This window comes from Lolium perenne, chromosome 2 (assembly GCF_019359855.2).
Source record: "Lolium perenne isolate Kyuss_39 chromosome 2, Kyuss_2.0, whole genome shotgun sequence".
In the NCBI taxonomy this organism is placed as follows: Eukaryota; Viridiplantae; Streptophyta; class Magnoliopsida; order Poales; family Poaceae; genus Lolium; species Lolium perenne.
In genome coordinates, this window is record NC_067245.2 from 158,273,718 (window position 1) to 158,299,577 (window position 25,860).

The window sequence follows — 25,860 nt, forward strand, 5'->3', positions numbered from 1 at the left end:
AGGGTCACAGTGTGTAGTACTGACACATTGAAGATAGGAGTATTTTGGTGCGCGTGGCTGGCGGCTGTACATAGCACCTGCGTGGATGCGAGTTGGTAGAAAATGTCGACATGTGCAGACATTCCATCCTTCCTGTTCCTTGCATATACTATTATTATGAGTTAATTAGCAGCACGCCGAGTTGCCAACGCTGCAGCCCATTGTGGAGGCGTATGCGTCACTGGTGTTTCTGCAACCGGCACGCGAGTAGTCCAATCCTACAACTTGTTCTAAAAAATACCTGTGCCGTCTTTGACATTAATTGCCGCGAATTAAGTCTGCATTTGACAAGTAATTCAAAAAAAAAAAAAGTCTGCATTTGACAAGCGCGTACGTTGGAAAACCGTAGCTATCATCAGCTAGCTCGGGATCGAACTTTGGTCTCGTTGTCGTGAAAGGTAGGTTTGGCCTTTTTAACTCGCATCAAAAAGAATGCCGTTGTCGTGAGATGCACCGACGTCATCCGTCACTAATCATCATTAATTTATCCATCGATATCCTGCCTACGTGGTGTATTATAGCATGGAAAATTCCAAACAGCTGATCAAAACAGGTATGTACGTTAAACTGACAGGGAATGACGGTTGAATAGTGGTGGAGCAAGGACAACAACCATGTGTGTTGTTAGCTTAATATTGTGTACTTAAATACATGTATTTATATAAATTTTAATAATGTATTACGTACTTATTTCTTGTTTTGTTAAAAAAAAACTATGTGATCATTTGATGTGGCTCCGCCACCAGGTCGACGATCGGAGTCGGAGGTGAAGGGAAGGGAAGGACTTGCCGGCCGGGCTAGCTAGCTAGCTGCCCCTGGCCTCAAATTGGAACTAACAGTAGGAGTCAGGATGTAAATGGCAGCGGCACTCCGCGTGCCCACATACGCCGCCCGCGAATTTTAGTCTAAATGGCACAAGTGGATTTTCACGAATTTTAAGTGGCATACGTGGACAGATCCGTGAAGTCCACGATTTCCAGCGGCTGACCGCGTTTTTTTTTTCCCTCGAAGGAAAAAAGAAAACTCCCCATCCCCTTCGCTATCCCGTCGCCCTCCTCCTCTGCGCCGCCTCCTCCTCCGAGTATCCTCCGCGCCGCCCCCAACCACCTCCTCCGCGTCTCCTCCACGCCGCCCCCGACCACCTCCTCCGCGTCGACATGTCCTAGGTTCTCCTCCTCCGCAGCAGATGGATCTGGCGGAGACTACCTTCCCCGTCTCCTCCACTGCGATCGTGGCCGCTCCGGCACCAGCAGGGCCGCACAGCGGCGGGAGCAAGTCCGTGCTCGACGGTGAGGAATCTCTCCTCTTCACTCTCTGGTTCCCCTCCCCTCCTCTTGGAAAGCTCTAGCCTAGTAAGAAGGATTTTCGAGGTTTGATTGTGAATTGCGTTTTTTCCATGTTCCATGTCGCTGACTGGATGCGGATTCACGAGCTGCTCGAATTTCTATGTTGTAGTAGTCAGTGTATATTGATAGATTTTCTCTATGGTTGGTAACTGATTGTTGGAAGAGTGCTAGCTCAGTACCCAGCTCGTCCCATCTCTTTTAGTATACACCATGTTAACAATGATACTTTGCAAATGGGTATGATGAATGTCCAACATGCTGGTGCTGGGAGCGGATTTGGAGTTGCTGAAGCTGCTGAGCAGCCAGAAGAGATTGCATCTGGCTACGCTGGTAGCTTTCTGAATCGACTCCGTAGGAGGACATGCCGAATTTTCCCATTTTCCCGCTGTTGGCGTTGTTAACCTGTCCTGTTGCAATCTTCAGCTGCTGAACCTCGTCCCTCAGTCTGTCGTTCAGTGCTACATGTAGACAAGGATCGGTTACACAGTTACAGTATTGAAGATGGTAGGGGAAAATTGTTAGCATAGCCAAAACTTTTAGGATTGGGAGGAGACAGAAAATAGCTCTTGAATCTCCAGATGATCAGGAAAAAAATCAGGAGAATACCAAATTCAAAGTTTTCTATGTGCGAGTAAGTAGACATGTATAATTTAGAATAGAACATCAGTGAGTAATTTACAAACTGTGGAAGCACATGATATGAAATAACCGTCGTATGAAGTAAATATCTTCGAATTTGCAAGGCAAAGAAACGCTTACAAGAGATGGACCAACCAGTAGAGAATCTCTAATTGAGTGAAATAGAAATGCTGACTATGTTTCTAATTATATGTGTTCTTGAATATATAGGGATGGCTGGCCCATCCATGAAGCCGGTTGAGCTCGAAGAATTGGCTGGCTCATCCATGAAGCTGGTTCACCTCGAAGAAATGGCTGGCCCATCCATGAAGCCGGTTGAGCTCGAAGAATTGGATCCCATGGGTGATGTTGACAAGCAGAGGCTAAAGTGGGAAACCATCAATGAGGACCAGCAGGTGTGGGATGCCCTTGATGAGCAGCAAAAGGGTAGTATGATTACTGCTGGTTTGCAAGTGATTTCTTAGTATTATGCTGCAACCTTCATATCAGGCAGCTTTGAAACTCATACTATCTCCCATCCAAGCTTTAAGTGCCACTGTCAAATAGGATTTTGGTTATTTGATGGAGTCTCTTGGTTCTCATCCAAGCTGTAATAGGGATGCTCTGGTCAACCCTGAGGACAAAATTCAGTGCTAAGTGGCGCTCATTTTATTCACAAAATCTCTGAGTTCATTTTGTCATGTTTGCAAATTGTTTTACCGTATTCAATGTTCGGAGAATTCTGCAATGAAGTTGACTATACTTGTTAATTTTTGCAGACTTCCTTGTTCAATGAAGACTCCTGTTCATCTGTTGATGCTACTCCCTAGTTGCACTTCAAGATGTAGATTCATGTCAAGTTTTCAGTAGTTCGAATGATGCTCCATTGCACAAGTTTCTGTAATTATATCAGGACAATACCGGTCTAGACAAGGTTAATGCAGCAGTATTATGTCAGGATAGAAGCAGGACCACTTCTAAGTGTAGAGCAATGAACTATCAGAGCTCAAGAAGACACCGTCAACAAGTCCAACCTTCCTCTTGATTTCTGATTGCCACCATTTTCATTAGTTCTAGTTCAGAATCTTCCTTGTTGAGCTTTGTGTGAAGAAGCACAAAGTAGATCTTCCAAAAATATGCTTCATTCAGCTGTTACAGCTTGGATGAGAACCAAAAATATGCTTCCGTCAACAAGTCCGTACCAATTTTCTAGAAAGTATCTGCTATTTTAATTCAGCCGTTGTAGAAGTAGAACGTATGTGCATACGCATCACTCCATCAGCCGTAGTACTAGTAAGCGTAAGAGGCATCAAGCAACACGCGACAGCGGGAAGTACTAGCTGCTAATCCTGTAGGCGGCCAAAGCGGCGCCGCTAAGCAGCACGAGGCCGCCAGAAATAGTTAGCGGCTGCCGCAAAATTTGCTAATCACGTATGTGGCGGAAGTGGCAGCTCGTATATGTCCAGCGGATGAGCCATTTACATCCTGAAGTAGGAGAGAGGCCGTAGCACCTTTTGTTGACGATGAGGCTGAGGAGAAGTCTACTGGCAGAGTCGTGATTCTCGAACCATCGACGTGCGTGGTTCCGGAATGGAAGATATTTGACTGTTGTTTTACTTTTTCCACGACGTCGGGTTAGCTCGGGATCGACCTTTGGTCTCTTTTCCACGACGTCGGGTTAGCTAGCCAACGGCGACGGCGACAGGCCAGTTGCTGTCATGCCAATCGATCGGTCGATCGAGGATTTCGTTTGTTAATATCCTGGATGGAAATTAATGGCTCAGCGTCAGCCTCCCATCTCTTTACGTAGCGCGGTCGTGCGCGGTTGCAGTCTGGGTGTGGACGTACGGCGCGCCTGGTTGTGGTTGAAAAACAAGAAACAAAAGAAACACTCAACTCAGCTAGCTGATCGATCGATCGAGTAAGATTGTGGTTTCATTTGCCGAGTACAAATCCATCAAGATGATTCTTAAATCAATTGATTGAGATTTTCTCTAGACTCTACGTACCAGTGATTTTTTTTAAAAAAAAAATGCTACTTTAGTTACGCATTTTTTTTAAAAAACTTTTCTACAACTACATAGTACGTACTTGTAAGTGAGTGAAAGTGTAACTTTTGCTTTTCACTTAGCTCACTTCCTCAACGTGTGTACCACCAGTACGTTAGCTGATTAGTGACCGGCCATTCGTGTCACATGAAACGCTAGGCACCCAGTAATGCTACACATACGGACTGCACGTTACGGAATTCACCTACGGAGGGACGTGGAGAAATTCAGTTGGATTACAGCCCACAAATCAAGGAAGGTGAGAGGATTAGCACCAATTGCCTACCTGCACGTAATCCCGTAAGTCTCTTTCCGTAGCCATTTGTCCGTAGGTTTAGCATTTCCGCTTCTCCACGCATTATAGCAGCAGGGCAGGGACGGGATACTTACCTCTACCTAGCAGCGCTCGTCACCAACACCATGTTTTGTTGCTTGGCATGCATCACCTCTACTAGCTCTAGCTATTCAACTTCCACGACTTCCGCCCTCAACCAGCATTAGAGCATCACGGCGGCGCCAACGCCATGAGGCCAGTTGACGTCGCCCGCACGTTCGCCGGATTCAACGGGAACTCACCGCCGTCCATGGCCCTCGTCGCCGTTGCCATCGCCGCCAACTGCACCACCATCATACTCGCCTTCGCTCTTCTGTAAGTCTACTAACTTCGCTTCGTCTCTCTTCCTTTAATTTGCTCTCTTCATTTGATTGCCACTCTTTCAACTACTGTATATGCATGAATGGCTCTTGCATCCTCCAGATCTTGCTTTTTCTTTGAGGATTTTCTCTCCGATTTAATGTCCCAGATCTTGTTGCTCAAGTGTTTAATTATTGACGAGTTTAATTAACATGCTTCACCAGTTTGCAATTTACAGTACTCCTGATTGTGTAGATTCGTCTTCTTCAATTTCTACTTTTATTAGATATCTACAAATCTAACACTGGTTACGCACTTTTGCGTGCTTGAGTTGCCGTACACATGCACCAGGGCGGCGTCATCCTCCTCTACCCGCGCCGGCTGATGCGGCACACTGTCGAGCCTCGCCGCTCCCGGCGCCCCCCCACCGAGCCTAGCTCACCATACCAGTCCCTTTCCAGCCGCTGAGTCATGCCAAGGCTACCGTGCCGATCACGCTGAGCTTCGTCATCACGTCGACCGATCCCGTCCGAGCTGCTCCGCCGCCTCCGCTGAGCCTCGCCGTCATGTTGATCTCGTCGCTGCTTCTCCGCCGCCTCTGCTGCGGCTCGCTATCATGTTGATCTCGTCCCGGCTGCTCCGCCGCCGCCGCTGAGCCTCGCCATCATGTTGATGTCGTCCCTGCTTCTCCGCCGTCTCTGTTTAGGCTCGCCATCATGGCATCATGTCGATCTCGTCCCTGCTTCTCCTCCGCGGCAGAGCCTCGCCACCATGTCGATCTTGTCCCTTTTGGCCCGCCGCCGCCGATGAAGCCTCGCCACCATGTCGATCTCGTCCCTGCGCTTCGCCGCCGCTGCTGAGCATCGCCCACCGTGCCTCTCCGGCCGCCTGCCGCTGAACCTCTCCAGCATACCGATCCCGTTCATTCGCTAAGTCTAGTCGACTCGCCGCCGCCGCGGAGCGTCGCCACCGTGCCGAGCCTCGCCGCCATGCCGCTCCCGCCGACGGAACCGCTGAGTCTCAGCCACCATGCCGAGCCCCACCCCCCGTCGGCGATCCTCTCCACCATTCCAAGCCCCGCTGCCGCCACTGAGTCTAGCCTCCTGCCGCTGATGTGAGCCTCGCCACCGGGTCGATCCCACTCGCGCCTGCCGATCCCGCCGGCCTCGCACCACCGGGCCACATGTTAGCCTAGCCACTCCCCATATCAAGATGTACGGTCTAATTACCTTCGACCACCCACGAGTGCACGAGAATACCAGATGCCTTAGCTGCCTCGCCTTCGACTTCGAGTATCTGCCCGTCGTAGCCAACTCAGTCGCTACTTCCCATTGACTCAACACTCAAAAGTAACACGTGTCGTCTCCACTTATCTCCGGCCGCCTCCCTCCGCGAGGCATTCCCCGGAGATTGATGTCGGTAGATCCCCACAAATGCTTTGGGAACGCCACCCAGACGAGAAGTTCCTGTCTCTCTCCCTCCTACCTGGATCTCCCGCCTCGAGGAGGAAGCCATGGATCAACCCTGGGCCCTGGCGTAATCTTCTGAACGAGGGGCGCCTGCGCTAGTTCTCTTAATCTGTCGCCCCTGGCATGCTGTTGACCCTAGCTGGTCACTGGCCAGCTAGCGCCCAGCGCCCAGCGGCTAGGGTTTATGGCCGGAGTTGTTCCTTGTTTTTCCTGCGAGTGGATAAAGTGGGTCAGTGCTTTGGTAGAATGGCAGAGATGGGCCTTTGCAAGTGGACTAAGACATCGAAGCTAGGAACGTACACTGCCATGGGCTGTAAACTGGAATTTCTGCGAGATTTGAGTGTTCGGTTTTGACATTTCCTACTTGTCGCCATTTGTGTCACTAAGCCCAGGTAAGGGGTTTCTTTTTTTCTTTATATTTCTGTTTTCTTTTATTACAGTTTATGTTTTGGTATTTTATTTTTCCTGATTGTTCCCTCCTTTTCCTTTACCACTTTTCTTCTTCTCATTTATTATTTGTTTTTATGATCATACATGAGTTTTTTTATTGTGTAACAAGTGAACTTTTTTTGGAACCTCGTGAGTAATTATTTTGTAAAGCGTGAACATACATTCTCTCGCATGAGTATTTTTTTCTGGACCCGCAAACAATTAGTTGAACATTTTTCCCTCATATAAATTTTCCAACCTTGTGATAAACATTTAATCCTCAATTTTTTAAAACTATGTTTCGAAATATTTTAATATTAGAATTTTGTAATTTATAAAGGAAAGAATATAGTCTTGTAAACGGGCAGCCAAATACAACCCATTTCAGAAATGATTCTAGCGTATTACATAACACAATGAGTTCCTAAGACTAGCAACCGGATAAAAGAGGCTTCCTCTTGGGCCTGGCCCAAATGAGGATCCCTGGGACTTTTTTCTCTTTCATTCCTTTTTGTTTTTTATCTTCTGATTTCTCTTTTCCGCATAGATATATGTTTTCCTATATATTTTCTTAGGTTATTATATTTTTTTAGAAACATTAAATTTGATAATAACATTTTTACATACCATGGACATGTTTTTTATTTATAATAATTATTATTATAGAAACACATAGTTATAACACATTACAATTTAAGTTCTGTGTGAATATTTGTACTACCTCCGTTTCAAGGAATAAGGCGCCCTCGTTTTACGAGATTTTTGTTTGACCAAGTATTACTTCAAATAGATCAAAATTGTTTGTATGAAATTAGTACCATTAAAAAGTTCTTTTCGATACGAATCCAACGGTTCTAATTACATATAATATAATCAAGATTTTGTTGCTCAATTTTTATGGTCAAAGTTCGTCTTGGAATACGCGTGCGCCTTATTCCTTGAAACGGAGGTAGTATTTCACAAGGCATATAATTTTTTAATAAAATGAATTTTAAAAATAAATATAGATCACTAGATTTATAAACAAGTAAAATTGCAAAATAAGAGTGCGCGTTAATGGACCACAACAATGATGGTTCCTTAAGAAAAAGCAACAAATGGATGGTCCGTTATCCGTCGTCAAAGGATGCAAATAGGACCCAAAGATTACTGTATTTCCTAACGCAATCGTCAACCCGGAGATGGGCCACTTAGGCAGGCCAACTAAGTGGAAATTTTAGTATCTCTTTCATTTTTTCTATTTTTCCTTTCATTATATGTTGTACTTTCCCATATTTAAAGAGTGTAGTTGTTTCTTTGTATTCTTTGTTCACTAGTACGGTACATTGTAAGACTGAAAATGTATTTATATGTTATGAATACTCCCTCTATACTGATTTATAGGCCTATTACGTGTTTCGTGAAAAAAATTAACCATTAATTTGGTCAATAAAATATGGGATATATGTCTTCAAATTTATACTATTGGATTCATATTCAAACTAAGCTTTCAATGGTATAAATTTTATAAAATATACTTCATATTTTATTGAACAAATTAATGGTTAAGGATTTTCCTCGAAGCACGTAATAGGCTTTTAAGCCTGTATTGAACATGTAGTTTTTTTTAGAACACTCTGTGGTTAGTTGATATATAGTGTGCAGTTATTTTTCAAGCCACTTGCCTGTTTATACTCTATAGTAACGGGAGCGCATAAGACCAAAATGTATTTTTTATATTATAAGACTATAAAATACGAAGGACATGAATGCAGGAAATCTAAAGCAAAAATTTATATATTGCCAATACTAAACAAATGATGGCATGCCCCTTGTTACACAAAAGCTGTGATGCATTCTGCCTCTCACTGGCACGGAGGTCCATCTCACGTGCTTCATGCGTATGAAACCTACTAACTTGTTGTACAAGCACACTGTGATCGGGATAGGCACAAAATTTCGGGGATCACAACACTTCTTGCAAACTATGAGGCATGAGCAACATCGTATCCTTCTTGCAAACTGTGAGCGTCTTGTAACCCTATCTGAGGAATGAAATCTTTTTTACCAAAAAAAAACGTATCCTTCTAAATTCTTCTAAATTCCAAACATCAATTATCATCTTGGTTGCCTCCATTGCTTAGACCTTCTTCTAACAATATTCTTATCGATCATGCATTCCCTTGTATTCCTGTTATCCTTGGGTCACTGCGGGAATTCTACGGCTTAGATTGACGACTGCGTCTACATAGGTGTGGTGTAGCAGCTCGAATGAGGGTTTCCCATGGTTTTGTGTGCGGCCAGCGCGCAGTGCTGCAGGGTGCAGCACTCGTCTAGATCTGCATATATGCAGGCTGGTCATCGCCGGCAGATGGTTGTGGGCCATGCTCATCTGTAAGCGGTGTGTGTGGGTACCATGTTCTGCGTTTTCCAGATCTAGGGATGGATCTTCTGGTCTAGGTGTGTGTGGCCATGTGTGGGTGGAGCTGGCCTTCGGGTTCGGCAAATATGCTTCATGAGGCTGGTGGCGAGTTTCGGGCAGTATTTTGTTGCTGGAGTGGTGCACTGATGAGTGAAGTGGGTGAAGTACGGGATTTTTACAACGCGGTCAGGGTGACCCACAATGGCATCGTCGCTATAGGGGAGGTCTCCACCCCCCCCCCCCCTTCTTCAGCCATGATTCATTGTCATTGTCTGACTCAGTGGCGTTGACCAAACCCACCTTCATAGCCTCCTTCCTCCGCCCTTTCGTATCCCATCGGATCCTGGGAGAAATTGTTCCCTTACTATCTTCGGAATCACATCCACTCGCATGCTAGCCTTTCTATTTGAGACTACTCATAGTGTGAGTAACATATGTAGTAACATCACATATTTCAAGATATTTTAGTGACATGACATGATAATAAATGATAAAAAGGAGTGATGTGGTAACTAGGTATGTTACCATAACATCACACTTATGTTACTCTCCACTATGACTAGTCTGATGTTGTATCGAGTTCGCTGCCCTTCAGTTCAGGAACTAATTCTGGCAGGCTTCTGATACTTTTACCTAAAAAACAATGCATTTCCTCAAGGACATGTGACCTAACAGCTATCAGAGTCGTTGATTACATCAAGAGTCATGCTAAAACTTGTACTGAATAAGGCGCCCTCGTTTTACGTGCTTTTTGTTTGACCAAGAATTACTTCAAATATATAAAAATTATTTGTATGAAATTAGTATCATTAGAAAGTACTTTTCAAGACGAATCCAACGATACTAATTACATATAATATAATCAAGATTTTATTGCTCAACTTTTATGGTCAAAGTTCGTCTTGAAATACGCATGCGCCTTATTCCTTGAAACGGAGGTAGTATCTAACTGCTTCAGTTTTACCTGATTATTGTTGTGAAGCCTCACCAATTCTGCTGAGCACATCTCCAGCTTCCATTCACATTATATATAAATTTCCCTCACTCTATCTCGAATTAATCATTACATAATTAATTAGTACTCATGTTTTTACCATCCATCTGTCCTGTTCGTGCAGGTACACTTTCGTGAAGCCTGTTTTCATGGAAGGGTCTGTAGGAGATCGGAGGGTGTATGAAAACCTCATTCCGTTATTCAGCAACCTTATGTGGGCATTGTACACCTCCGTCTCTCATCCCTACAAGCCTTTCTTCTTCATCGCTAGTGGAATGGGCTTCGTCGCTCAGCTTATCTGCGTCTTCGTCTACATTTACTTTGCGAAGGGGAAGAAGCAAACGCATGCCCTCCTCCTTTCCTTGGCAGTCACCGCCATCGCCCTGATAATCACATTATTGGTAGCTTGGATGGTGCTCCCAGATAGGTGGAGCAGTACTTTCATCGATGTTATTGCCTCGGTATCTGGAGCATCTGTGCATATTGTCCCTTTATTTGACCTGGTAAGTGGCTACCGTATGCACGCCGGCCGGTGAAGTGCGCAGCATGGCGTGATTTATCTATCTATGGTTCGTGGATGAACTGAAACTGATCGAGTTTGTACTGCAGGTGACTAAGAGGAAGGAGGTCAAAAACTTGAACCCAATCATGCTGCTCATCTCCCTCTTCGGGGCATTGGCTTGGACCAGCTACGGCTGCATCTCGGTCACCGTCAACTACTACGTCGTGGTACGTAGTATCTATCTCCTGGTGCCATCGTTCGTTCCATGCCGGTGCACGTAGCCTTAGGGCCGTTTAGTAGTTTGGGCTGAATCCGTGCATCACTACGCCAGGAGAAGAACTCCCCTAAGGGCGTGTTTGGTAGCCTGGATTATATTCATGGCTCATTGTGTTAGTGGGAAGAAATCCCGAGCTCCGGTGCAAAAAAATATGCTTCGTTTGTTAGTCTGCATTGCATCGTTAGACACTTAAGTGCCATTTCGTTTGGTTGCTATGTATTAGCCTGCAGATTTAAGCAGATACAACTTACATATGTTTGGTTGTTCTGTATTAGTATGCGTACTATTGTCTCGTATCTACTAATCCTATACTTATCAGCTAATAAAGTCATAATTAGCCAAACTCATCATCAACTCCACGGCCCCAACAAGGATGAGGCCAGCACGGGCCGAGGCCGGCGAGGTCGAGGCTGAGCGTCGCCGCCACGGGCCAGCCGAGCACGCGTCTAGTGACGGCACGGTGAGGCCGGCGAGACCCCAAACTCCCCATTAACAGCGAAAGCAAGGCCGAGGGCGACCAGTGCGGGGCGACGAAGACGCGGCCGGGAGAGGATTTTCATGAGGGCGCGGCTAAGGGCCGGTGCGGGGCGGGCAGCGCCCAAGACCTGCAACCAGCGTGCGCGGGCAGGCGTGGGCGCGACCAGGCACGGCGCGGCGAAGGCGTCGCGGCCTGGCGCATGCTTGCGCGGGTGGCGTGGGCGCGGCCCGGCACGGGCGGGCGTGGCCGGCGCGAGCGCGGCCTGCGCGGGCACGGCCAGGGCGGGGCGTCGCGGCCCGGGCGCGGGCGGGCGGCCTCGGGCGCGCGGGGGCGGTCATGGGGCGGAGGCACCATGGCCAGGGGTGGGGCAGCACAACCAGCGGCGGGGCGGCACGGCTGGTGCGCGGCCATGGGTGTGTGTGGGCGCGGCTCGGGTGCGGCGCGGCGCGGCCGGCAGGGGCAAGGGGCCATGGCGGAGCTCCACCATGGCCGAGACCATGTCTATGGCGGAGCTCCTCCGTGGACGTGGCAGAGCTCCTTCGTGGCCGAGTCCACGTCCATGGCGGATCTGGTCTTCGTTGTGGCCGTGGCGGAGATCCTCCGTGGCGTGGCCGTCGCGGAGTCCGTGGCCATCGTCGAGGAGCTCTTCCCGTGGAGGCATAGAGTGGATTAAGAAGAGAGATTAAAGAGGCTCCTGAAAACACGTTGTCTGCTCGTTCTCGCGTTTGCATCGCGGGGCCAAAGTTTGCATCAGTGGAGTCAAGGATTCGTCTCGCCACGGCCTGACCCTGGAGAAACTGTCAAACTGGGCGTTCCTCCAGGGCCTGTCTCTGGGGTGCTTTAAGACCCGTGCCATGCAAGAACGCAAGTATGCGCACGTAACTAAGCGATCTATTTTTCTTCTTCACTCATGCAAAAAGGGGGTGCAGCCTACCAAACGCGCCCTAAGCGTTCTAGACACTGCTAGAAAAAGGCCTAGCCATAAGATTGCTAACAGTGGCGCAGGTGCGCCACTACTCTATAGCAGTGGCGCACCAAAAAGTGGTGCTCCACTGCTAGCATATTACCAATGATGCACTGGTGTAGTGCTGCGCCACTACTAAATGTGAGACTGGGTTATAAACAGGTCTAGAGTTAGCAGTGGCGCACCACATATAGGTACGCCATTGCTATTTAAATAGCAATGACGCACCTGTATGTTGTGCGCCACTCTGATGGAAATAGCAATAGCGCATTGTGTGCATGGTGCGCCACTGTGATACCAGCCCAGATCCACATTCTCTCTCCACCCACACACATCACTCTCCCCACGCGCCGCTCTCTCTCCCAACTCCACTCTCCCCACGCACCAACCTCGTCTCGTCCCCGAGCCAGACCACCACTTCGCTCTATCTTCCACTCATCTCCACCACCACCATGACGAGGACTCCCCCCATATTCCACGACTCCGGTGACTCCTCCTACTCCCGCCGCCCCCCTCCTCCTCCTCCGCGGTCGGGGAGGTGCCCGTCTCGCAGTCCTTCATCAAGGCGGCCAACAGCGTCTGCTTCTCCTTCTTCGTGCTCGCCGTCCTCTCCCCCAACCCCAAACCACCACCTCTCCTGCTCACCCAGCCCCCAGGTCCTTTCCCCCACACCCAGGTCCTTCTCCCCCGTCTCACGGCCCCCCGTCGTTGTGTCGGCCCCTGTCGCCGTGCCGGCCTGGAGGTCCTGCCTGGAGGCGAGCGGCGGAGGCGCACGGCACTGACGGCCGCGGCGGCGGAGTTGAATCGTCGGGCCTGGTCCTCTCCCCCGAAGCAGCGGCGGCAGCAACAGCACGTCGAGCGTCGACGAGCCTCACGGTGCCGGCGGCGAGGTCGAGGAGCATCACGAGCACCGACTCCCCAGGGTGCCAATCAGCACTGCCATCCCCTGTCTAGCACCTCTGTCGACGGGCGCGATCAGACGGGGTGTGGCGTGGAGGCGCTCGAGATGGTCGAGCTCGCGACGGTGCTGGCTAGCCGCCGCCACCAACCGGCCAACCGCCGCCAGATGCCGATCTGGATCTAGATGACTTTGTAAATAGGCCCTTGTAAAATTTCTGATGTGGATCTAGATCTGAATCTGACGTTTTTGCTCCAAGACCCCTGTAATATTTGAAATCAACCTGCAGTATATGGTCCTGGTGGCCAGCTTTTATTTTTTTTAATGCAAAAAATCTTAGCAGTGGCGCATGTTGATGATGATGTAGTGCGCCATTGTTATACTCACAATACCAGTGGCGCACTGAGTGGTGCGCCACTGCTAATACTTAGCAGTGGCGTGATATTAGTGGCGCACCACTAGTGCGCCACTGATGTCTAAAACAAGTGCGCCACTGATAACTGTTTTCCTAGTAGTGTGGTGCGCCACTGATGTCTAAAACAAGTGCGCCACTGATAACTGTTTTCCTAGTAGTGAGACGGACCACGGGTTAGAAACGGCTCATTATTTGGTCATCTAGGTTGCATCAGTGTGTACCCAAGTGTCAGTATGTTTGGACGTCTAGAAAAAGTGTACCATCTCTGATCAGCCACATCACATGCGTTTGGTTGTTATTTTAGGCATAGTTTCTGCTTTTCCTCACCATATTTAAATACAGTAACCTTACCATCACATAATGGCACACAACATCACAAAGATGAGCATAAGCACACTACACAGTTATATAAACATGGAACAAAGTACTTAGTACCTAATCGTAGCATTAGAGTGGTAAGACGCCTACTTAACCCTAAGGGCAGACTACCCAGGTCCAAAAGCATTGTTCAGCAGCCTGTAGAGGCCAAGATTACATGCATGTATGCACAAAAGCAAGTGTTGAAGAGCCTAATGAGGCCTGCACAATAACAATAACTTCACAAAAGCAGAGACAGAGAATAAGCATACAACCTTAATGGCAAGGATCAGTATAAGGTCCTTGGCGGTGCTTCTTGCAGCTCCAAATTCTCGAGCATGAACTCTCCTTCCTATACCGACATGGAAGCCATCGTCGGAAGGGGTGAAGACGAGCGTGTCGTTGACCCAAAGCTCAGCCTTCCTGACAAACTTGCTCCATGACTTGATGAAGCCGAGCGCTCGGACTTCCACTGAAGTTGCACCTTGTGCTCGGAGCGCTCGCCCATGTAGAAGGCCACCTTCACTAGCGGGCCATTTCTCTTCAGCTTGCACTTCTTGATCAAGAGCTGCTCCATGTAGGGCGCAAGGCGAGGGCACGGAAGTCCTGGCTCTCCGGTTGCACCAAGAACGCAGGCAGTCGCTGCCTGGGACCGTGCCCCAAGTTAGCAGGACGCTCGGCGTGAACCCTAGGCTCGGTGATCTGCCGGTGGGTTTCCATGAACCCTTCATTGGCGTCTCGAAGACGCACCTAGATGGCATTGTCCCGTGCCTCCCATTTGGACCCGTCCGGGAATGTTTCCAGGAAGAGCTAGTTCTGCAGATACAATGAAAATGACAAGAGTGAGCTATACTTGGTATGGTGAGCTCCAATGGCAATGACAAGCTCAATATCACCATGGCAATGACAATCGCAAGATAAACCATGGAAATGACAAGCTCAACATCACCATGCCATTCATAAGCTCAACATCATCATGCCATTCATCCTAATCATCATTGGCATGCTTATGACTAAAATGCAATGCATTCTGACTAACATGCGATGCACATTGACCTCAATCCGATCTACACTGTCACCAATCTGATCTACATTGATATCAATCCGATATGGAAGGGAACATGGTACTTACAATGGGTTGGAGAGCAAGCGAGCCTGGGGAGGAGGCCGCGTTGTGGCACCGACATGTGGCCAAGGAGGTCACACACCAAATCTAGGAGGAGGCGGAGCCGGAGCAGCGGTCAGCTTCCACGGCGTTGGAGCAGCAGTCAGAAGACGGGGCGCTGATGGAGCAGACGGTTGCAGATGCGCACAGGGTCGGCCGAAGGGCGACAGCACGACCTGCGGCGCGCCATTGGGAGTAGCCGGACGCGGCTGGCCCCGTGGCATAAATGCGTGCATTGGGGTAGAGGCGAACCCTGGCGGAGGCTCCATCTCCCGATTGGAGCCTTCTACACACGCCGCCATTGCCGTCACCCGGGCCGAAGCAAACCCTAGGCTGCAGGCCTGAAAAACTCCTGTCGCGGGATCCGCCGATCGAATCCCGGTGGCTTCTAGTGAAGCCATAGGCACGGTCCTCGTACCCGTCCCGACGTGCTTGGAAGCGATCAGAGACGGCCGATACAACACCGGTACTCGACCGACATCGATCTGGCGCCGCCGCATCGCGACCGCCTGCCTCGTACTCCTGGACCATGCGTAGTTGCACATCGTTCGGCCGGGTGACCGTTGGGTCGTCAGTGGGATCTGTCGGCACTGGGGCCGAAGGAGGCGGGGGAGGCGAGGAGGCCATGGGCGGCGGTTGATGGAACATTGGCGTGTGTCAGTGAGGCAGATGAATGGAGAGAGAGAGGAGTGAACCGGTGACAGGAAGTGGGGAGAGAAGGCCTAGACAACACAGTGTGTCCTGTGCTTCTCCATGCGTGCAACCGTTGTACGCTGGCGTGCAAAATTGGATGACAACGGGATAGGCCCGCTAGAAACAGCCAATTCGGGCGTTGCTCTTGGGCCTGTCCCTAGGTGTTTTGAGAACCGGTTAGGCCACAACGCGGAGGCCTTCCGGGCAACCAAACGGCCCAAAATTTACAGGACCGATGCGAGCCAAGGGGGCTCCAGGCTACCAAACGGGCCCTTATACCTATACGCGTAGTCGGTTAGTTTTCATCTGTGCAACACGAGAACACAAGAGGACATGGCGCGAGAACCGACCTATTTTGACCTAAATTTAGGCTGAAAATGTGTTTGCGTCAACGCACCACAGACCGTGTATGTGTTCTCCCACACCCTCTTCGGGCCCGTCTGGCAGCGGCCAACCACCCTCTCGCCTTTTTTGCGGCAGTATTGGCATGTTGCACTCGTCTTGTGAGCTGTCATCAATGTCAGCTGCTTGACTCATGCGTCGGCATCCTTGTGGATGTGGCGTACTAGCTCCATGAGATGCGGATTCATGGCTCGACGTGAACCTGCACGGCAGCAAACACCTCAACTTAAGGAGGGTGTCGATGCCACAATCATGCCACGGGAAAGCCCGGCGCAATGCCAGGAAAGCCGTCGTTGGCGGGTCCTCCTCCCGCACGAACTGAGGTTGGACCCTATACCATTAATTTCGTGGGACACCTTCCCCGAGAGGGATTTAACCATGTGGTGTCACATCGCCTTCCTAGGGGCGCCGACTACGAGCAGGGCCAGGCCGACGGTCGCGTGAACGAGGAGCCACAGGTGAGCAACGATATCCCGAGGAAGGAGCCCCGTGACGACGTACCCGGCTACCTAGGCCCCCTCGCGTAGTGGGAGATGGCGGCGGTTGTGAAGCAGGAGGAGGAGGTCCCCATTCTGACGCATGAATTGGAGGATGATAAAGCCCTCACGCTCGCCATCACCCAATATGAGTTGGAGGACCTGGCCATGTGGATGGCCTTGTCCTGCAACTATGGGAATCCTTCGGCGACTCCGGTGTGCCAGATTTTGTCATGGGCAACGTGGCATGCACCTGCTCCTATTCCTGCGCCTAGGCCCGCTTCTGCGCAAGTGGTTGCACCTCTTGTGCCGCAGCCGCACTCGTCATTGCCTTGGTCGCCGCCGCAAGCTGGACGATGACGATGAGTAGGTGACACCAGCGCAAACCCTTGCTAAGGTTTTAATTTATTTTAATTTATGTTATTTTTTATTTTTTGTCCTATGTAATTATGTTTTTAATACATGAAATATTATCAAAAAATATACTTCATACAATTGGGTTTACCCCCAACCCAATCGTAAAAAGGGTGGGCACAACCACATACTTAGGGGATGAGGGTGCAGGGTGCATCGTCACCGAAGTAGAACTAGATGGAGGCGGAGCTTAGAGGGAGTGCTGGGGGTGGCAGGGGACCGGTGGAGGGGTAGCTTCAAGGAGGATGGGCCGGGCGGCGAGGCGGTTGCGAGAGCGAGAGCGCCACTGGCCACGGGTGGCGCTGGTAGGCGTTCCAGCTGGTGGTTGTTGTTGGGGTGGAGTAGGTATCGAGTCCGGCGGCGGGCGGCGCTTGCCTTCTTCCTCTTGGGCGGGCGGCGCTGCTCCTCCCTCTCCTATTTATCTTTGGACAGTACTGGGCGTCCCTCGGCGGATTCCCAGCCCTCGGGTCCCCGTGCTGACACGTGTCCTTTTTACTATCGGGTAGCAAAAAATAACCCGCTTTTGCTTCAGTGTAGCAAAAAATGGTTCACACATGAAATAAAAGGAAAAAAAAACTCAGCTCGCCGGACACACCACCGGCGACTCCCCGGAGACCTCGCTGGAAAGCTCGTAGCAAAAAACTTGTGCTAATGTAGCATAAATAGATATCGTCACAGACATCGACGGGGAACTCACCGGAGACCCCACCGGAGACCCCCATAGAAAACATAATGTGCAAATGTAGCATAACCACACAAAAATTGTAGCAAAAAATTATTCATATGTCACAAATCCACATAATGGAGTCATCAACGCAGACCTCCTCGCCTACAGCCGACAGCAGCACCGTCCAACCTTGCAGCAACTCTGTTCGCACAAAGGTAGCAATGCCCGGAACCTCTAGTAGAATCACCCGACACCTAAGGACGGGGCTTGCCTGCTCCCTCGATATGCTCCCATCTGTGCGCCCCTTCTTCCGTTTAACATCGAACGGCTTTCACTTGTTTCCTTCACCAAGGACCTTTTCCGCCCGAAAAAGGTACAAAAAGCTCGTATTTCCTTCTCTTCCGTAATACTCGTACCTGGTGTATGTTCTCTCTCGGTCCCCTTCACACAGCCGACCTCGACGGGTAACGGCGGCGAGAGCAGCAGGCCAGCAGCCCGCCACCGATGGCCCGATCTCCATCGGCCCCTTCCCCTCGTCCTCTCGCTGGCTCTCCTCCGGCCGTCGCCCGGTGGATGATATGAGGGTGAGATGGTCGGCAGTACAGCCATGCTAGTCGCCGGTTACGAATCGAGGAGCAAGAAATCCACAAAAGAACATGTGGTGTATGCCAAAGCCACGATAAGAATCGTGTGTGACACTGGTTCCCTAGTGAAGAAATCATCTGATACAAAGGATAACTTAGACCTGCAATTTCTCACACTGAATTCTCTATATGAAAATTTTGATGTGATATGAAAGCATGTATCTGCGTCATTAGTGTTCTGGCTCATGCGGCTGCCGCTCTCCGGAAGGTTCACGGCTGTGGAAGCGCTCCTGTAGAGACCTGCTTAGCTGCACACTGCAACCGCGACCAGCTCCGTGCGTTCCTAGGACACATGGCAATTCCACCATGAGTCCATGACGGCGTCAGGCTCCGCCGCGGTGAGGTATGTACGTCCTGTGGGTTCACGAGGCTCAGTCCCCGGCTCGCTGCAGGATGAGCACGACAGCACGTACATCTTCATGTTGGACTCATTCTCCATGACGCCCAGTATGGCATCAGGTGATAATAAAAGGACGCTTCATCGTCGTTCTGAACGACTGGACACACCCATTCTTCTCCTTGATTCCCTGTGATCAGCTGCTTGTGCTTGTTCCCGTTGAATAAACAAGTACACGTCGGAGATCCATATATCATGGTCTCATGGATCGTGCCTTCGTCGATCGGAGACAATCGGCAGGGAGCGGCAACGTGAGGATATGGCGCGGCAGAGGGTAAGAAGGTGGGGGGAAGATCTGGACGCTCGCTAGCTCGCTGCTCTCTCGCTCCCGTACAAACGTCATAGGCTAGTATTTAGGGAAGGGGAAGCAAATACAGGATTTCACGCAACTTTGTTTCCGCTGAAAAAGGGAAAAACTGCCGAGCCGTTCGATGTTAAAAGGACATAAGGGCGCACGGATGGGAGCATATCGACGGAGCAGGCAAGCCCCGCTCCCATCCGTGCGCCCCTTCTTCCATTTAACATCGAACGGCTTTCACTTGTTTCCTTCACCAAGGACCTTTTCCAGCCAAAAAAAAAAGTACAAAAAGCTCGTATTTCCTTCTCTTCCGTAATACTCGTGCCTGGTGTATGTTCTCTCTCGGTCCCCTTCGCACAGCCGACCTCGACGGGTCACGGCGGCGAGAGCAGCAGGCCAGCAGCCCGCCACCGATGGCCCGATCTCCATCGGCCCCCTTCCCCTCGTCCTCTCGCCGGCTCTCCTCCGGCCGTCGCCCGGTGGATGATATGAGGGTGAGATGGTCGGCAGTACAGCCATGCTAGTCGCCGGTTACGAATCGAGGAGCAAGAACTCCAAAAAAGAACATATCATCCCGAGTCGCACGTTTCTCTCCCTCTCCTTTCATTGCTCAATACTCTCTCTCGAGTTCAATCACTGCCCATGGGAAATAAACATTGTTGCGCATACCTTAGCTAGGTTCTGTTATGATTATAAAAGTTCGTGTAATTGGGACAATAAGCCCACTAGCTGTATTAATTCTGAGCAAACTGATGAACGATGTAATTGTTATCCAAATATCAGTAAAGTTGTCGTGGTGGCTTTCCCTCAAAAGACACAAAAAAACGATGTGCACAAACCATAGGCCAAACGACAGAGCAGGAGGTGACGATAGTGATCAGGACCTTGTATGTGTTCGGGAGACGCAACATGTGACTATGCCACTCCTACTCCTCGAGAAGAGGGTAGTGAGCCCTTTGACCCCAACAACCTAGTCCACCTCAATTTGAACTGGGAACCGGAAGACATCCTCAACCCCGGTATAGCAGACAATCATCCACGGGACTTGGCCGCGCAGCATGTCGTCGTGCCGCGGTTAATCATCAATAAAGGGAATCCCAAGCTCCCCCCCCCCCCCCCCCCATGATGTCCAGGAGGACCAAAGACAGGGTGATGCAATCCAAACCGCCAACACGGGCCCCATGTTCCCAAGTGCAGGAGAACACGTAGGTACACATCGTAAAAGGCCACAAAGCACGAGATATGCATAACACTGCTACGGGTCATATGGTCCCGTTGAAGCCCACACCAAGGCAGCATTTGTCAGAGGAAGCAGCTGACGAGGACGAAGATCAAATGCTCGAGTGAAGTTGGGAACAATACCGTTTCATGGTGATGTGGAACCGGTGTGATCTCAGACCGGGGTGCCCGACATCCGATGAAGTTGTGAGCAAGCAGGGATCCAACATCCGCCAAGCGCTCTAGCATTGCCTTCTTCTCAGAAGACCTCGGCCATTTGTGCGCCATCCAGGAGGAGATAAGCTTAAAGGCCAAGGTCAGCCCCGGTGCAACACTAATTACGTCATGATGTGGAAAGAAGAAATGGGGAATCTGACAAAACGGGATCAAGAACAATAACACCCCCCCCCCCCCCCCCCCGTCACTCTGTCCTTTTCCCTATATAGGGTCCTGCCGCACGTTCACCGCGACACCTAAACCATCGGGCATTCACACGCCACATATCATGAAAAAATGGCACGCCAGGAGCATTTAACCATCCACTACCCTCCCCGCGACTGCAATTATATATTGAAGCAGCCACCATCATCCCTCAACGATGATCATTTCAAGTCAATCGTATGGGACTCGAGCTGTAATATCACATACATTTGCTTCCTGTAGGAAGGTGTGTTTGACTAGCCAACATGTTGATAAGACTAAACGCACCAGGAAGATTTCGGATGAGCAACGCATCAATACATCGTGTGGTGGTCCGGCCGAAACCAAAGCTCGCCAAGGAACAAAGTATATCTCGACAAGGCGGCATCCGTCAGAATGCACTGCCCGCTATCTTTGCAGGAAGTTTGCTCCAAGACCAAACTCCGCAAGTCGGGCCTAGACCAGGAACCAAGTTCTTCATCCTTTGCATGGCTCTTCGAGCCACCCAAGGGCTCAGGGGCTATTGATGGTGTCATGGTTTACACGGTACCCACATATCCATAAACTTAAGTTGGACGAATAAAGGGTGCAGGGACCCAATAAAACGGCTAACTTCGCTAGTTGGCCACTAGTGGACACACGGAGAGGACAAGGGGTCTACGTACCTCTCCTAGAAGTTTGTGCCATGAAAAGACTTGACGACATGGTAGGACTCTTCCGTGACCTCAATGGAGTCTCATCCCGAGCAATCAAGTGAACGCCAGCATACTTAACGTACCAGGAGGCCTCGAAGTCCCCGCATGGCGACTGAGCTAGTGTGTGGTACTCCAACGCTTATGGCCACGACATCTGTCATGGGCAAGGCAAGCAAAGTTAGTTTTTGCTCCATCCACTAGGATAGGTAGTGGATTGAATATCGCGGCCACTCTTATGTGAGACTGTGGCGCTCCTTATATATACATGTACCCCTCCATCCGAGAGCAGAGGTCGAACACTTCACCATTTCTCACACATCACTCCACCAAACCTTTACTACAAGGCCATCATACACACACTCTACAAATAGTGCGGCACAAATGCATATGAACAAATATGAGAGCAGATAAATAGAGTCCGAGCTCTAGAGAGCACTTTATTCCAAAAATATATACTTACACATTTTAAGAAAAAAAATGAAAAGAAGTCTATTTATAGCCAGTTATGCATTATACACTTGTGCGAAGTCCCAATGCGAAATTATTTTGCATTCAACGCTACACAAAAATGATAAAAGAAAGACAAATTTTGTAGTTTTGGTAACGTAGACTATTCACTATACTCAGACTCCACTATTATTTCTCTCTTTTTTGTGGATTCTATACAAAGTATTTGCATTAAGATTTTACACATTTGTAGTATACATCATTGGCTACATCCATACTCTTTTCCGATTTTGTTGAAACTTAGAAAGATAACTTTTGATATTGTTTTAAATAAAAGGCTCCCTGAAGCTCTGCCTCCATTTGGGAGTTTCCGAAGCAATACCTCTACTATGTTGTTGTTTCTTTGAAAACAACATGTGGTATTTGTTATTACAGTACCTAATATCCGTTACAAATCCTCAACAGTTGTGGTTTTTTGTTACAACCACCTCACTAGATATGTTCTAAGTGTAAGGACATGTATAATGGGGTGACGGCAGCCTTTTTCTTATGGTTGCCACGTAAGATTTTTTGCTTAGTCGCAGAAGATAGATTGAAGAGAGAGAAGGTTGTCTTCTCTTAGCTAAGAGATGATATTTATAAAATAAGAGAAGGCTATTTCGCCATTGTTCCATTTGTCTTTCCTTAGCAATCCAATTTCGTTCTAAAATTTAATTAATTTTGATTTATTGCTAGGGATGATAACAAGAGAAAGAGATATTGTATTGTACCACTTATATTAACTGTCTTCTCTAGATAATGTAGACTTCTAAGAGAAGATGCACCTTCCTTACCATTGTACATATATTTAGGGCTAATGGTTGATAAGGTGGCCTTATCTTAGATATTGCATGCGATTATATAAGGCAAAGAACATGTTGTATTATAAATTATCTCTTAGAGTTATCTCCTATAATTATTGTTTGTGTGCTCCTGAAGTTATGACATAATTAAAAATTAATTAAAATGTGGATCTAGGATAAGACATGTGGTACAATAGGGAATATGTCTTATCTGTTTTCTAATAGATGATCTCTTAATTAAGAGAAGATGCATTTTCTTTTCCCGTTTCTCTCTCCTCCAACTCAATAATTATTCTGTGTGTCATTACCAAGATAAAATCATGGTAATATATTGTGCATAAATTTCCGCGAAAATCAAACTGCACTAACTTTGACCAAGTTAATTGAGAAAAGTATCTATACCTAATATATAGTGCATATTAAGATATAACTCATGACCAATCTAGTGGTATTGATTTTATATTGTAGATGTTGATATTTTTTTGTACAAACTTGATTAAAGTTTACACGGTTTGACTATGCAAAAAAAACAAATATGCACTATATTTCAGCATGGAGGGAGTACATGCCCTAAGCAATCTACGTCAATATGTTCTTACGGACATCAAAAAACACACTCAGCTGACTAGGAGTTTATTTACGTGATAGTGGCATCATTTTGTGCGTGCAGGTACCAAATCTCACCGGCATTGTGTCCACGGCTGTGCAAACCATTGTATACTTCAGATGCCGCGAGACCCTCATCTACTCTGTCCAAACTGGTACCAACTTAAATTCGGCATCTACTGGACTACAGATGGGAAAGCTCTTCGAGGCGTCTGCAGTGTAGAGGCTGCGGAGTCAAAGTACCAAGACGAGGCAGATTTTTGTTTTGGACATCTAAACTCCCATGTCATGTATACCGCTAATGTGTTTTTGAATTGTTCCTTTTAGTTGGATAGCCTGCAACATGCATGACACTATTGTGGAGGTGCCTCGGCCCCCAGTCCAATCCTCACCCAAGATTCAGACTTTGTGAAGAATACTAGCCATTAGAACTCTTAAGAGCAATAGCGCCCCCTTACCGAACTAAATCTTTCAATTTAGGCCCCTACAGGTCAGATGCTGGCTCCACTTGGTTGTCGAAATTGGAGACCGTAAACGATAACTAGCACAAAACTAACCCAGAGTGAGTCGGAGGAAGTAGTTGATACTTGCATATTATTACAGTTTGCGCAACTGGATAATACGATGATTTGGAGAGCAAGGCACAGGGGTTGGATCCCTGAAATCACGGAAGGTTAAGGTAACTGAACCAATCACTTGTTTCCACATTCCTGTCCGTAGGTTCAGCATTTCCGATATATTTTCGCCTCTCAATGGTTGCGAAAATCTAAAAACTGTTCGTCGGCTCCAATCGAAAATACAGTCCCACGACTTGTACTGCATACGCCTAACGTAATTCAGACATAGTGATCGGTTGATCATCCTCTCACAAGAAGCTATTAACTTTCCTTACATGCCAGTTTACATGTATATTACTAGATAGCTCGATCATTTCACGATACGACAACTGTACTTTCATCCGCATAAATGCTTTACTAGCTAGAAATAATAAGTAATTAAGCAAGTTTTCGTATTGTACCACTCACCTGGAGAGAGATCGAAGGAGGTCAATGGCGTCGTGTGCACTTTGGTAGTTTGGCGACGAACAGCAACCGATCGGGAAGGCTAGCTCGAACTCCATTCGTAAGGAGGTTGGAATTAACTTGGAAGTTGGCTCGTTGCACTTGTATGGAGGGACGACAACGTTGACTTGACTTAGAGCGAGGTTGGTTGCCTGTGGTACTGCATGATTGGTTCTAGAACAGGTCCAACCGTTGCAAAAAAAAAAAAAAAGGCCTTTGAATGCTCAGTTGGCGTGTCCCTGGGGCCAACCAACAGTTAAACACTATGTAATATCCCAGACGCGTTTGGAGCCTGACTGTAGAGGAACCGGTAATCTGGATGGCGACAAGGCCATTTCAGGGTTTATGCTACAAACAGAGGCATGATTAATGGGTCTTCCTTCTCTTGGCCAAGAAGCGGTCAATCGTCTCAAAGTCTACAATTAGCTTCTAATGGAAAAATGTTGGAACGCAAGCATAAACCGAGTTACATATTACCCGATGCACCAAGTTCAGCACAGAGGGATCATATCAATAGGAACATTAATCATGCCAAAAGCATGCAAGAAATTGATAAGACATTCACCAACCTCAAATATGTGCAAGTTAATTAGATGAACTGCAATGTTATTAATTCTCTCCTAAAGCTTCATCTTTCAAGATGTCATAGCAGAACCTGATGGTTCCACAGGTCGCCAAGCTATCTGGTGGTTCAAAACTTTCGTGTTGAAGCTCATACTGCTCTAGATTGCCCACACACACAAAAAAAGACCATATTCTGAAACCTGGCAACTTCCGGCATTATACGCACTCTTTTTTCCTCGTGTGTGTACATATGGGGCTTTCATATGGAGCTTTACAGCTATTGATAGTACTTGATCTTTTCTCCAAATGCAAATATGGCTTGGAATAAATGTGGTTAATTAGTTCCTTCTTTAATTTATTGTATATTTATGCTTGTCTCGGCGTCGTTTGCATGCAAGCGAATTGTCTTCACAAGTGTGAACCATGCAAGATATATATCATGAGCTAGATAGTGCCCTTTATCATAGAGGTGGCCACTTACCTCATATTGGACCGTTGGAGCATGACCTTCAGCAAGACGAGTGAACACCGGAGATCGCTGAAATACACTAATGTCATTGTTTGAGCCTACCATGCGAAAAAGAAGAGTGCCAAATCCAAATATCTTGAGACGCAACCACCTCAAGTACGATTTTGCACCCTTCCGTATGGTCTGCACGATGCCCCTGCACGAATTTTTCTACTGGATGACATGCAGTTGAACATGGAGGGCTAGAGGCCACGAATCATTTTTTAATGGAACAGATCACTATTGATCACATAACATCGATACAAAGAGTCTCCAGATACTATCCGAAGAAAAGTTTGACATAAAACCTAAGCTAGAAACATCATAAGTCCTAACAAGAATGTGTGCTGCTTCATTAAGAGAGAGATTAAAATGCCGAAATGTAGTCGGTGAGAAACTCGCTAACAACACCTCAATTTGGAGTCTATTTCATAGAGAGGTGCGGCTGAGCCTAACGACGAACAGTGGCGACCT

The 25,860-nt window shown here is 48.2% G+C and overlaps 1 protein-coding gene and 1 long non-coding RNA gene across 5 annotated transcripts; one reads left to right on the top strand and one right to left on the bottom strand.

Moving 5' to 3' along the window:
* The first annotated feature begins 943 nt into the window (after positions 1-943).
* LOC127323434 (uncharacterized) lies at positions 944-3,158 on the top strand. 3 transcript variants are annotated; one of them, XM_051351573.2, is made up of 3 exons: positions 944-1,328; positions 2,235-2,419; positions 2,783-3,158. In XM_051351573.2, exons 1-3 carry the CDS (start codon positions 1,226-1,228, stop codon positions 2,831-2,833), a joined length of 339 nt encoding a protein of 112 aa, XP_051207533.1. In that variant the 5' UTR covers positions 944-1,225; the 3' UTR covers positions 2,834-3,158. The 3 variants fall into 3 exon arrangements, with proteins under 3 accessions (XP_051207533.1, XP_051207534.1, XP_051207532.1); XM_051351574.2 differs by having other exon boundaries at positions 947-1,328; positions 2,235-2,450; XM_051351572.2 differs by lacking the exon at positions 2,783-3,158 and having other exon boundaries at positions 953-1,328; positions 2,235-2,684.
* A 3,157-nt stretch (positions 3,159-6,315) lies between these two features.
* LOC127323427 (uncharacterized) lies at positions 6,316-24,468 on the bottom strand. 2 transcript variants are annotated; one of them, XR_007865694.2, is made up of 3 exons: positions 24,279-24,467; positions 21,329-21,512; positions 6,316-6,364 (listed from the first exon to the last, which is right to left on the bottom strand). It is a non-coding gene; the product is annotated as an uncharacterized lncRNA (long non-coding RNA). The 2 variants fall into 2 exon arrangements; XR_007865695.2 differs by lacking the exon at positions 6,316-6,364 and adding an exon at positions 13,955-14,685 and having other exon boundaries at positions 24,279-24,468.
* Between the last annotated feature and the right edge of the window lie 1,392 nt (positions 24,469-25,860).

Bases quoted from the DNA above. Each gene is read 5' to 3' on its own strand.
- LOC127323434 (XM_051351572.2), top strand. From the start codon at position 1,226: ATGGATCTGGCGGAGACTACCTTCCCCGTCTCCTCCACTGCGATCGTG. The intron at 1,329-2,234 runs GTGAGGAATCTC...TTGAATATATAG, and splicing joins GAGCAAGTCCGTGCTCGACG to GGATGGCTGGCCCATCCATG.